This window comes from Battus philenor, unplaced genomic scaffold (genome assembly GCF_028537555.1).
Source record: "Battus philenor isolate CCGP_79_NKW_IND1 unplaced genomic scaffold, ilBatPhil1.0.hap1 SCAF_12, whole genome shotgun sequence".
NCBI lineage: Eukaryota > Metazoa > Arthropoda > Insecta > Lepidoptera > Papilionidae > Battus > Battus philenor.
Genome location: NW_027181674.1, coordinates 9,814,991 through 9,829,761, shown reverse-complemented (window position 1 = coordinate 9,829,761; position 14,771 = coordinate 9,814,991). Strand labels below are relative to the sequence as shown.

The 14,771-nt window shown below is 33.6% G+C and overlaps 1 protein-coding gene and 1 pseudogene across 1 annotated transcript; both read right to left on the bottom strand.

Annotated features, from left to right (window-relative positions):
• Window positions 1-2,240: 2,240 nt before the first annotated feature.
• On the bottom strand, window positions 2,241-5,470 carry LOC137932669 (craniofacial development protein 2-like; annotated as a pseudogene).
• On the bottom strand, window positions 4,406-5,421 carry LOC137932880 (uncharacterized). Its single transcript, XM_068776567.1, has 2 exons — window positions 4,855-5,421; window positions 4,406-4,531 (listed from the first exon to the last, which is right to left on the bottom strand). Exons 1-2 carry the CDS (start codon window positions 5,419-5,421, stop codon window positions 4,406-4,408), a joined length of 693 nt encoding a protein of 230 aa, XP_068632668.1.
• Window positions 5,471-14,771: the final 9,301 nt, after the last annotated feature.

The following is a 14,771-nucleotide window of genomic DNA, read 5'->3' as shown; positions in this document are numbered from 1 at the left end:
CAAAATTGTTATAAACCTGGGGCATATATTGCTGTTGATAAGCAATTGTTTCCGTCGAAGACTAGGGGTAAATTTACACAATATATGCCAAACAAACCAGACAAATTTGGAATAAAGTTCTGGTTGGCATGTGATGTCAACCGTAAATATATAATAAATGGGTTTCCTTATTTGGGAAAGGATGAAAAAAGAGATTGTTCAATTCCACTTGGGGAGTTCGTTGTTCTAAAGCTAATGGATCCTTTCACGGGATGCAAAAGGACTAACAACAGATAATTTTTTTACGAGTGTTTCATTAGCCAAGAAATTACTTGCTAGAAAAACTACAATTGTTGGAACAATTCGTGGAAACAAAAGTTAGCCAAAGAAAAAAAGATAAAATGGTTAGATTTTCAAGCAAATTCTATAAATCAAATTATATTACTCTTACAGTGTATAAAAGTTAGCCGAAAAAAAAGTGCTTGTCCTAAGTTCCAAATATAACTCAATATAAATAGAAAAAAGCAGCAAACGCGTACCGGAAACTATTAGATTTTATAAGAGTACAAAATTTGGTGTAGATGTGGCAGACCAGATGGCAAGGAAATACAGCGTGAAGTTGAAAAGTTGTAGGTGGCCACTTCAGGTATTCTTCAACATTTTGGACCTAGCTGGAATAAATACTTGGATTTTGTATAAAGAAACGACGGGTGAAAATTTATCCAGACAGGAATTTTTGTTTCAGTTAGCTTTAGAACTTGGAGATGCATATACAAAATCTAAAGAAAAACAGCTTTTACCAACACCGTCCACAAGTACAGATTTCTGCGTACGAAAAACTTGTCAATAAAATTTTGTAAAGGTTATAAAACAACAAAAATCTGTTCAAAATGCGAAAAATGTGTTTGCGGCAAGTGCACATTTCAGACTAAACTAATTTGTAAGTAATGCGAGGAAGCCAAATAAAGTATATTATGTATGCATAACATTCTGTATAAAACATTTTTTTTTTTTTATAAAGAATTTAAAAATTATTAAAAAAAAATGGACGAAACTTTATGAAAATTATTTATTTTATACACATTTACCAACAAATCAACCATTATCTGCATTGAATAATGAAATAAATGAAACTTTTTAATTACCGGTCAATTTGACCGCACGCGGTAGGAATAGATATACAAGAATTGTCGGTAGGTTTAGTGTTAAAAATACAGGCAAATAATATGAAGTCTGGAATTGTTTCTGTTTTATCAACATTTAATTTGTTTATAAAGATAGATTAGTTTTTGTTTAATTAGACTACGATAACACATATTTAATTTAATGTAAATGGACTTACACCACTTTCAAAATAAACAATTGTAAAAATCATTTAATCTCAATTGTGAAAAATCAAATATCGCTTAAAATATACTTCATTTTAATATAATTTTGTTTACAAATACGCACAACAACACATAAAATTTTATTTTAGACGCCAATTATTATAATTGCAAGATACTGATTACAAGAATTTACTTATTCTCTGCATGTGGTAGTGTTTCAAAATATGCATGATACACTGGGGGCATACAGGGTAGTAGCTGCTTCATGTCTTAATATTTTTGCATGTAATAATAATAATAAAGCCCTTTATTCCGAAATTAGTATTTACAAAATAACTATTGCTACACATTTTAAAACTAAATTTATTTTTAAAGTATGTATCTAATTTCTGTGTGCCTGTTGGCATAGGCCTCCTCCGAAAACTTCCTTTGACTTCTGTCGTTTGCAACCCTTCTCCATTTTACACCCGCAGTCAGTTTTAAATCATCTTATCATCTTATTTTTTGTCTTCCTCGATTTCTTTTTGCGTCTCTCGGGTACCATTTTGTTATGGCCTTGCTCCATTTCCCATTCTTGTCACATCGCCACTTTTGCTGGTCTATTCTTTTTAATATATCCGTCAGTTTAGTTTTCGATCTTACAATGGTATTTCCGATTCGATCTTGTCTTCGTATGCCTGTGATACTTCGCTCCATTGCTCTTTGACATATGGCTAGTTTTTCCCTGAGCGATTTGGTTAATGACCAAGTTTCGCATCCATAAGTTAGACAAGGTAGTATGAATGTGTTAAAGGTTTTTCTTTTTATTGCCATTCCAAGGTCTTTAGACTTCATTATTTCCTTTAGGGCCAAGTACTTTCTCCATCCCATAGCTATCCTCAGATTTATCTCTTTTGTATTTTGTTCTTCGGTAGAGATAACCTGCCCTAGGTATATGTATTCTTTAACATATTCGAGGTATTCATGTCCAATTTTTATGTTCCTCTGTTGATTATTAGTCATAATTTTCGTTTTTTTAATCCGAATTTTTGACTTTCCTTATTTAGACCTTAGATCATGATCTCTAAATTATCGGCTTTTTCCTGGAAGAGGACTAAGCCGTCTGCAAACCTGAGGTGGTTCAATCTTTTCCCGTTTATATTTAAACCATAATTTTCCCAGTCCAATTTCCTGAAAATATTCTCAAGAACTGCGGAGAACAGTTTGGGTGAGAGTGGGTCTCCCTGCCTAACTCCTTTCTCAATGTTAAATTCGCTGCCCAAGGACTCTAATTGGATTCTAGCTTTACGTTCGAATAGATATTTGCTATGATATTTATATATACTGCCGGTACTCCTTGTTGTTTAAGTGCCTCTGTGCACTCTTGTTTTATACTATCGAAGGCCTTGGCATAATCTATAAAGGCGATATATAGGGTTTTGTTCTATTCATTGTATTTTTCCAGGACCTGTTTAACTGTGTGGATGTGGTCTATCGTCGAAAACCCTTTTCTAAAGCCCGCCTGTTCGATCGGTTGCTGCTCATCTAGCATTGGGGTGATTCTATTAAGTATAAGTTTTGCAAACACCTTGTATACGTTTAACATTAGGCTTATTGGCCTGTAGTTTCCAATGTCTTCTTTGTCTCCCTTTTTGTACCGTAATATTATATGGAATTCTGTCCATTGTTCTGGGATACAGCCGCTTGTCAAGATCTCATAGAATATTTTGGTTAAAACTAGTGCTAGCTCTTCCATTGTTCCTTTAATTAATTCGTTTGTTATTTGATCTGGCCCTTGTGCCTTGCCCATCTTTTGGCTTGCAATGGCCTTCTCCACTTCTTTTGGAAGAATACTGGGGATGGTTTCTTCGTCGTCTGTATTACTACAGTTGCGATTTTTGGGTGTTTCTGGTTCTTGTTTTGCGTATAACTGTCGGTAGAAATCTGTGGCTATGTCTTTAATAGTTTTTCTCTTCGCGGTGGTCTTCGATCTCTTTTTCAGTCTTGGTATCCACTCTTTGCCTTTCTCTTTTAATTCATTTAATGCTTTTTTAACTCCTCCTGTTTTTGATATGTGTAATTCTAGGGTTTGTTATCTTTTTATTTTACGGTCTTTCCTAATGTTTTCTCTTATTTTCTTGTTTAATTCTGATATCAGTTTTATGTTTTCTTTCCCTATTTGGTTGAATATTAATCCCTTTCTTTCATTTATTAGTTCTAGAGTTTGGTTGCTAAGTTGTTGTGAGTTTGGTTTTCACTAGTGGTCATATATTTTTGTAGTTGTTTTCTAAGGAGACTATACTTTTCTCTCACATCAATCTTGTCGCTGTTTACTACGTTTTCCAAGTCTTCTAGATAATTTGTGCTGCAGCTGCTATAGTCTACTTTAAGCTGTTCTGTCACCAAGTTTTTAATGTGCTTCCGCGAAGTTTTATCTGGGAATTTTCTGAGAGAGCTTCTTACCATACGATGATTTGTATTGAAATTAAGAGTAGATATGACTGTGGTGTCTGTAAATGCCTTAGGGTAGCTACTTATTACAAAGTCAATCTCGTTTTTGTATGCTCCATCTGGGGAGATCCAAGTCCACTTATTCTTGTTCTTTTTCTTAAAAATTGAGTTCATCAAGGTTATGTTCCATTAGAAAGCTGATTAACTTCTCTCCGTTTTTACTTCTTTTTCCTTGTCCGTACTTTCCGAGAACATATTCTTCGTTGTTTTGCCTGGCACCCATCTGAGCGTTAAAATCTTCCATCAAGATTATGTGCTTATCTATGTTAGTTTTTACTGTTAGTGAAACTTCCTCGTAAAACGCGTCTACTACTGATTGTTCCGCTTGTTCCGTAGGCGCATATACTTGCATTATTGCCCATTGCTTCTTGTAACCTGGGAATTTTATGATCAGTAACGCCAGCCTTTCAGAGATCCCGATCAGTTCCTGTATATATTGTTTCAGGGGTTTCTTGATTGTGAAGCCCGCTCCTCGTTGGCCTGCCATTTCTCCCTTTAGAATGTAATTTTTATGCTCTTCAATTCTTTCTCCTAGCTTTCTCATTTCACTTATACCCAGTATGTCAAATTTTATCTCCTCCAGCGCTTTTTCCAATTCCATCAGGCTTTCATGTGTCCTGAGGGTTCTCACGTTTAGGGTAGCTATATTGAATATTTGACATCTTTTGATTTGGAGAATCGGGGGCTCTACAGGGCCATTTTGATTTGTGTTTAGTTGCGTTTGTGTCTGTAAACTGCATGATATGTTGTCGTTGTTGTTATTTGTGTTTGGAGGGTTTCGGTCTACTTCTCCCACGGTGACCGGCCGGATTGGGATGCTGTTTTTGTTTGTTAGTTTTGACAGAGTTGTGGTTTTTCTAGTGTTTTGGTTCCAGGTGCCTATGCCCGTCGCTAGTTTTTTTTTGTTTCACCAGGTGAGGCTGATCTCCCACTCTTAACGTATTTAAGTATGCTTGGTTCCATTATTTCTTTTGTTGAGCTGCCTGCTTGTGGTAGTACAGATTTATTTTCTATGGTCGCTTTTTTTGCGCTGGCGTGTTTGGGGAGCCCGACTCACTCTTTCTTTTTTCTCTGTTTTGTCTGATGTTTTTCTCTCTACAAGTTTATCATAGTTTATGTAAGCGACACTACCTTTCTGTCTCTCTTCCTTAACTTGTCCCTGAAGTTGCTTCCTCGTTTCCAATACCTGTTTGGGGAAGTCCTCATTTACATATAACCCTGCTGGGAATTTCGACTTATTTTTCAATATTGTGTGTTTTTTCCAAGTAGTTGTGATGGTGAAAACAACCGGGCGGTTTTTGTTTTTGACCTTTTGGCCTATTCTGTATATATTGCTTATCTCTTGGCTATCGATATGTGTTCCGGTTTTAATTATGATTTCTTTAATGTAGTTTACTAACTCGTTTTCTGTTTTACCCATTTCGTCTATTCCGTAGAATACTAGATTGTTCTTCCTCTTATCTTTTTCAATCCAGTTAAGTTTTTGTTCCAAAGTTGCTACTTTAGTTTTGAGAGCTTCGTTTTCTTCTGTGAGGTTTTTCAATTTTATATCTATTCCTTCCATAACGCTTTTCGTCACTGCTGTTGTTATTTCCAGAGTTTGTTGTTTCATCTTCTCCTCCATTTTCTCTAATAATAATTCTGTTTACATCCATATTTAGGGTAAATTTAACTTTTGCAGTGGCAACACTAGTTTTGGTAGGTTTTGAAATTTGATGCTGGCAACACCACAAATGACAGTGACGTTTGTCACTATTTAATGACAGATGACAGATGTTCTCTTGTCTATGTTGTGATCGTGATTATAACTTTTTAGGTTAGAACTTGCCAAATAGAATTCGTTTTTTTTCTTTCTTGCCGAAGCTTCTGTATTGCTCTTTGTTCACTTACAGTTATTAATTATTTGTATTTCTGTAGTATTTTTGTGACTCGACACAATTGTTCAAGCACTATTTATCACTGGTTTAAATATTTTAATTGCGGAGCTTCGTGACGCACTTGTTTACAATATGGAAACCGGAACCGGATCTTCCTTCGCATGTAATAGGTTGTAACCAATGCATTTTGGTACAAAGACTCCAGGGCGATTTTTTCAAATTTTAACGGTTTCCAGGACGTAGAGGTAATAAATTGATTATTTTAAATTCTGCGTCCGTCATCGTTGATCTGATGTTAATATGAAGTTAGCCATTTATACAAAAAAATAGAATAACTAACCTAAATTAGTCTTACTCTTAACACGTAATGTCACACTTAATATAAAATAAATGAAAAATAACAAATCACTTATCGGCATCTATCTGCTTCCACTTTCATAATCGATGATTATGCAATTTTATTTACCGACCGATTTTAAGTTGTACAAAACATGAGATTTTTTTGAGAAATTAAACACGGACTAGTTATATATAATAAATTTACATTAAATTAAGCATGAATCACGTGATAGCTCATTTTTCCTAAAAATGGACTTACACCACTTTCAAAATAAACGGTCCATATGTTGCCGGTGATAAATTACAAATCTGAGATGTGGCCGCATACGTATACGCATACGGTAGACTTTATAAGAAGGCTGAAGGTCACCCAGAGAGGCATGTTATGAGGCATATTGCGTGATAGAATTACCTTTGAAGAAATCGGCAGAAAAGCCAAATTCCCTGTCGTAGCTTGTAGAATTCCTTATTTGAAGTGGCAGTGAGCGGGACATTCTCTGATTGCCTATGGGGTTGAGAGGTTCTCGAGTTGCGATCGTGAGCCAGTAGACGCAGTGTGGGTACGTAAACTTCTCCACTAGGTGGACCGGCTAGGGTCGCGGGAAATTGCTGCATTGGGGCAGCGCAAAACCGGTCAGTTCAGTGGGCATCTATCGACTGCAAAGAAGAAAATGTATGTCCCTGTCCACCCTGTCCAAAACTCTATGGTTTCAGAAAGAATAAATAACGATAACATCAATAAAAAAAGATTGTTCACTATCTGTACTACCAGAAATCAGCCGCATTCTAATAAAAAATACATGTTTCAAGGAAATCACACAGGGCGATTAGAAATAGATGTACATTAAACCAATCGCCCTGTATACTAAACATGATCGCAAATCTAAAATATTTCAATAGCTCTCTTGCAGGAGCCTATGAACTGAGACGCCCTATTGAACGTTTACACGCGTTTACATACGTTTACATGACCTTAGTGCTACCGGATTCTACTTTTGACCTCTTAAGTCGACAGTCTAATTCGGTGGCCTATTAAAAGTTACGATCCGAGTTGCTGCTCCCGAGAGAGCAGTTACTGTAAACAGGTTTAGGCTAAACGTTATAAGCTTTTGGCCTTCTCGTGATTGGTGAATTAGTATTTGCTTCCTCGTGGCAAACTGCCAAAAACACATGAATGAAAGGTAATTCGGCCGTTCTATGGCAACTGCACAGAATTATCTACGTCGCAGCTTACGAGAACAACTAGCCGGAGAAAAATACTGCATCATGTAGTTACACATCTCGCTAATTTATACTACGTAATAAATACAAATAAATTTCTTACAAGAATAAAATAGAAAAAACATATTATTCGAGGTTAAATTCGCATAATGGACACACGCAAAATGTATGTATCACCAGAGGAATCTGATATAAGTTGAATTCATATATATCAAACTCAAACCCCTTGGAATGATGGTAATACATGTATAGTTTATATACGACTAGCTACAAAGCTGATTACATAACACTTTGGTATATAAGTATAATGTTAACCCTTTCAGGACCATAAGGTTACGGTACCTTATTTAATCAATTTAGCTAAATGTAATGAATTAATAGGCATCCGAAAAACATAATTTATACTAAAAATTCAAAAAAGTTTTACATTTTTTTTGGAAATTTATGGGACAAATATGTCCCTATGGTCGCTAAGGGTTACTTTCTACTTAAACATCTAAATTTTGGTTTACTTGTTGGTAAGTCTGTTTTGTTGTAAATAATGTACATTTGTTACTTAGTGTACTTTTTTTTACTTGTTTATGAATAATATAAATATAATAGGGCAAGTTATTTGTGATACTCGGCAAAACAATTCCTGTTATTAGATGATTGGTTGATGATTAGATGGATTGTTTTTTTGAGACGTTGAAGGGTCAGGAGATTTTTGCCGTTGAAGAGTCGTTGTTTCTTCAACCTCGACATCAAATACCCCTTGGTCATCATCCTGTACTAGAAGTCTTTGGTCTTCGTCATCAAGCACTAAGTCATCTTCCTCATCGCTATTGTCACCCACAAAAATTTGAAGAATTTTATTTTTTCGACGTTCAAAAACTCCACGTCCCTTATGAAACATATTCTGAGAAAAATATGAATAAGAAAATGATAGCATTTTGGTATATCACAAGGCCAAAAGTTAAGGAATCCCGTAAAAAGTATCCCTTTACGCCGACAGGGACATCCGTGTCCCATAATCTTTATAACGATTTATGACAGAATACAACATAAATACATTACTACTGAATATTTAGAATAACAATTTACTTACCAGGTAATGATAATTTGACACTGTAAAAACTTGAAGAGCCCTTTTATAATATAAATTATTTATTCCAAACAGCAGATCATTCGCGCCAAAAGAACTCTAACGTTCTGATGACGATAAACAATAAACGGTGTTAGTTATCCTATATTGCCAGTAAAAAATAATAAAAAGGTACTTTCCGAAATATTAAAACAAAAAAATAATTTACAATGGTTACGTAAATATTTAAATAATCCATGATTTTTGCTTGGGACACCGGCGTCCCCGTGGTCGTGAAAGGGTTAAAGAATATAATCAATGATCTGTAATTGAATTTACCTAAACCGTGATAGTTACAAATATCTTGACTTAATTAAGATTCCTTTGCATAAGATTAACCATTTAGATATTTTAATGTCTTCTTGTATAATTGCTTTTCAGCTGTAAAAAAAAATATTTATTTTATCGATTGGCAGTGCTTATGTGATAATAACATTGCAGCAGTAAAAATATTTTATCCACTTGTTTACCTCCGCCATACTGCACTTGCTCATGTCTGAAAAATTTAACAATTATATTATTATTATAACTGTGCGAATACAACAAATAAAAGAAACTTGTCTCAGTTTAACTTTTTCCTAGATTTTTAAACAACGCCCATGATCTCTGCGTATTTTCGTCTACTTAAACATTTTTTGGTAATATTAAATAATATGAAACGTGTATAATAAATTTCAAATGGATTTTGCATCCATACTTGGCAATTCAGATGAATAATTTGTTAATTTCTTTAGATAAATAGAGTATGACTAACAGTTTCCGGCGTAGGATCCTTTATTTAATGGCTGTTGATGTTATTGTATAGTGTCACCGCCGGGAAAGTTGTGTAAAAAGAACTCGGGTAAAAAAAATTGTAGGATAATTCTAAATAGCGAAATTTTCTACTACTGTTATCTTTTTTGGATTTCCATAACGTATGAATATTATGACGCCTAAAATACATTATTAATTAGTCAGTCATGCTATGGTTACGCTTATGCCATAAACAATTGTAACATCTAATTCAAAGCAGGCATATAATCGTATATTATCCTTGTTGATTTCGCGTTAAGCCACGGTGACAAGCGTGTGGCTCCGGGCATGGTTCGAAGCAAGCCCCATATAGGCATGATGTAGTACTGTTAACGTTAATGCGACATTGTATATTTTTACGTTATGTCCGGTATCATTGAACGCTGAAGGCGGTTTGATCATTAATCTTTCTAAGCACGGACAAGACATCGGCTCCCGGTATATAAGATTTGTCAGGATGGGGATCCAAACATTACTGTCTTAACCACAGACCGACTTCATTATTGTCTAGCGTATAAACTAGACTGAATATTTGCTGTCTCAATACCGATATTCAGACAAATCTCCGAGATGTCTAAACTGGTAAGATTACTTTGCTATACAAATTCGTTACAACTGCTAACATTTAAAATAAGCATCATTGTTTTTATAGCATTAGCTTTAACATTTTTTTATTTGGTGCCTATTTATTTATTTATTCATTATTGAGAACATAATAGTCAAAGGACTTGTACTTGAAGTCAGGTAGGAACCGTAGATAAATAAATTAGCACTGGGCGCGGATAAATTAATTCTGCATTATAAAAATTCCCCCTAACATGCATAATTTTTCTTGTTAACTTTGAATTATATTTTTTATAAGTATTGACTCTGACTTGTTAATGTTATTTGCACATTCATATGAACGAGAACAAAATAAACAAACAATTAAAAATTTTGTTAATTTGGATTCAGTATCTTAAATCGCTTAAGTTAACGTTTAATGTTCTGATCTTATTCTTACTCTTATTCTTATATGAACATAGTACATATATTAACGACTCCATCTGTTAAATCAGACGTAATACCATACAAATTTAAAAAATATATATATTCAATATTCTATGAAATGACTGACTTGAGAAGAATAGGTGAAAGAAATTCAGCGGGAATGCGATTTTTTTAATACTATAGGAGTAAAAAAATTTTAGAAATAGTTTGGTGGCGAACACACCTTTCCCAAGCTATGTTATTTTCTATGTCATTTATAGTGTTGTAACTAGGACACAAACGTTTTTGTATTTTTTTTTTAATTTATCATTAGAAGCATACAATAAAGACAACGTTTTCTGGATCTGGGTTTAATAAGAATTTTCTTTTTCTAGCTCAGTGTACTGTTCATGGCTGCTTTGTTCTTCGCAACAGTAACGGCCAAGCCTCAGTTGCTGCTCGACACATATGGCTACTACGCCGCACCCGCTTATGTCGCGTCGTACAGCGCGCCCTTGGCTTACACCTACCCTTACGCCTACGCATACTCTTATCCTTACACTTATTATTAATTAATAAGCTCTGACTGGGCATCGTTGTACTGATCGCCACATGAACTAATCATTTGTAATTTATTTGATTAAAAATAAAAAAGTGTATTATATACCAAATTACGATAAAAATTATTATGTTTTTTATTCTTAAAGCAATCAGAGTGTTAAAATTTTAAGATGTGTAAATTAAAACATATATGTTGAATCTATAAAACAAGATTGTTATTGTTTTATCTGTATAATAAATGGAAAATAATATATAAAAAAGCTATAAATAAAATACAATTATTTTATTTTTAAATCCTTTTCTAATCCTTAAATTTTATAAGTTACTTCCTCGCGAGCTATTTGTAGTTTTTATACTGACTTATGTTTTATTAAAAATTGAGTGCTGGTCATTCTGTCAAAACTTCAAGTTTTGAACCACCTTAATTCTCAAAACAATTGAAATCAAATAGTATCGATTTTGAAATTGACCTTTCAGCTATTAATATCCGTTAAATTTTCATCTTAAAATGTTGTTGGAGTACGTTCCATGTTCCATGCCTTGCCCTATTCGCCGTGAATTAAGCGACCTGGTATTCTTTCTTCTTTGCCAAAGACTTCTACCAAGGTTACTACCAAGGTTCTCTTTAACATGACGAGTGGTTAGCCTATCGATGAACTCTCCTCTTCTATCCGGGTTTAGGACCGGCCGTTTTGTGTTTATATTCATTGATGTTTCTGTATTTAGTAAATTTGTGTGATAAAAGTATAAAACGGAAAGATGATTATCATAAAAAAATATATCGGGTACATATGCACTGCGAGGTAGCAGTGCATATGTACCCGATATATTTATCCTAGGTATTTTTTAATCAGACCAACTCCTATTTGCACAGTATTCAAGGAAATTATATAATTAATGAAAAAACAAAAATTAAATTTGTCGCAAAATTTTTATAGATACGTTTTTTGTACTAGATATTTTATTCCATTTTTAAATTAAGCGGTTTTGATGCCAGAAAAAATATATCTTTATTCTTTTACGTCTCCATAAATGCTTCTTATAAATAGATTTATCTGATTTCTAAAACTGAACATGCCAATAAAGAACATCCACCTTGAAGGTTGTTGTCATTAAGTACCGCATAGTTATTACTAGGTATAAACAGCAAGAATAAAATGTCATTGTCAAAAAATGTAACAGTATGAAGCTATTAGACTGGTCTTATCATACGCAAGCCAATGCTTTGTGCGTGCAAATCCGCATATCTTACACTAACTCCAGGTCAGACAGAACAGATTCGTGGGACGCGCAGTGGTACGTGCGTAATGAAGACTTGCAAGTAGACATGGACCAACCAACGATTGTTCTGTTCTTAAAACGAGCATCAGCCCAATATTCTGAGTCTGCCGAAAACCAAATTTGTTTTATTAATTGTTAATGCCGCCATCTACAAAAAATTTCTACCGAGTACTGTGAAACGTCATGCCTTCCTGAGACATTCAAAAAGATACCGGTTTCGTCGGCTTTCGATCATGTTGGATAGGAACGTTGCTGGTTTCTTCCGTTTCTTCTTTTCCCAGCATTAACATTTTCTTAAGAGTTAGTAGCTAGACAATAGCAACTGCAAAAGTAGAGGTTTGGCCGAGGTCCTCGGGAGGGGTCCCTTGAGCGTGAGCGATCTAAAAGCTATGCGGCCCCTCAATCCGATGCCACTTATGCCCATTTGCAGATTCCGAGACAAATGTAAGTTTGGTCCTATAAAAAAAAATCACTAATCAGAATCAATTAACATTTTAATATTATATGAACATATATAATACTATTAGGAATGTATGAAGTTCATCTAAAATCCAGCAGATTAAAGTACATGTCCTGACCGTTGACCTTAAGCTCTGAAGAAGCCCTAAATATTCGTTTCCAACAACGCCTGGATGGATCTGGTCCCAAATGAATATTTGGTTTCAGAGAGGTTTTCTTCGATTTTTCTTCAATGGTTTTATCTTTTTCGTTCAAATATTAACGCGAGAAGTCAAATCTTTTTGTGTCTCGAACGGAGGAGATTTCTTTGTCCCCATAACCTGGTACAGAAACAAACAACTTTTTTGATCTCTCTATTCATAAGTTATTAATTCTAAATAAATCGTTAACACTTTTAAGCTGCAAATCTAGAATTCTTCTATTTATAAAGTATTTACATAATTTGAATAAGGCGTTTAAGTAGATTATTCCAGAAGTCACACTTGTTAGCCATATAAATTAGACCAAGACTACAGATTGTCATGTACCGCTTAGTATTAATTTACATGTATTATTTTGGTACAGGTGACATACTTCATGACATAACAATCATGGCATGCAGAAGGCCGCACGGCTTGCTTGGGTATCCCAGCTCATTTGTATGCACAGGAGAGAGGCGTGACAATCTGATAGACAATAATATACATCTAACTTGCTATTGGGAACTCGACACCTTATAATTCATATTTTTTATATTAAATACACCATTTACTATCCGATAGCTACATGACAGAGGAGTTAGAAAAAAATGCATAGTTAGCAACAACAAAGCGATGAAATAAAGCATCGAGTGTATTATAGGTGCAGTTGTCAGCAGACCTTGTTTTCATAAAATTAAAACAATTATTGCCACTTTATTTTGTATGATTTGTAATAAGGACCGTAAATGTAGCAATTAATAGCGAGGTATTAAATTTTTGTATAAAACTATAATCTAACCATTAAGCAGAACATGACATGTTTTCGTCTAAAATTTTTGTTTACTTTTATAAAAACTCAAATTTTCACAATTTTTAGCATGTTATAACAACTTAATTTGCAAAGGATACGATTTTAATAAAACAATCTTTTCTAAAATAAATTTGTAAGCTTATGTATTTGCTTTTATTACGTATTTGAGACGGGCATATCGTAATACTTATTTTAGAACACAGAAAACGTTCGTATAAATTATGAACTGAAATGAAAGAAATCATTATTAACAATTATATTATTTTCATTTATGTCTTATGTTTATATTAAATATTTAATGAAGATATAATATCATTATTTGATTAATGTAAGATTTTTTTTCTTAATAAACTAATACTTTACAAACTGATAAAATTGTGTGACTGTGACGCAAAAAATTCTCTGCCACTGTCCGTGTACCATAGTCTAGCTTTTTGTTATCAGTCCGGGAACTTTATTAACATATACCGAATGTCTGAGTTTCTATGAGCTGAATAAAAGGTGTAAATAAATATACCATTCTTCATTTTCTTACGCAAAAACTTTTTCTTAATTTTATGATTTTGTCTATCATGGATATAATAGGCTATGGTATTAAATGAAAAAATATTTTAATTTAGAATACAAAGACTTAAAAATACATAAAACTGAGGTACAATATCTAAAAAGAAACTGTAAAAACTTATCAAAATATCTGAAAGATCAATTACGACAAAGCTAGATTATCAACGTTTCAAATATATTCCTTATTAAAAAATTATCACAACATACGAAATAAGAAACATTCTGACGCTTGTGGACCTGAATTTGTTAATAACATTGAACTGAATTACTTAATGACACATCTTTCCTAGCATTTATATTAGGCATCTATATTAAAAGTTTTGTGTTTCATTTAACATGGGCTATTATTGTGGCTAATTTATATTATTTGCAAATGTGCTCAGAGGCCTTTTTATAAGAATTACGTTTGTAGATTATTCTAAAATGACGTATTATAAATTTGTTACTACCCTGATTTATCTAAATGATGTTGTCAAGTCCAATGTGATTGTTTGTGCATTGGAGAGATCTGAATTATTGCTAGGTACTCTACTAAACGAAACGACACGTTTTGCATGTATTTGATCAATGGAACTTTATAATATTTCAGTACAAATATGAACAGATGGTATTAATACTAAGTGAAGAAAATATTTAATTATTTATTACAGTAATTCTAAATTGTCGTATATAATATTTTCCGCGCGGTTGTATAGCAATGATAATAGCCCTTGCATTACAGATTAAGCATTAACAAGATTGAAATAAAACAGCTTTAATTCTCCTAAAACTTCCACTCTGCTATTCTTATTCATGGTC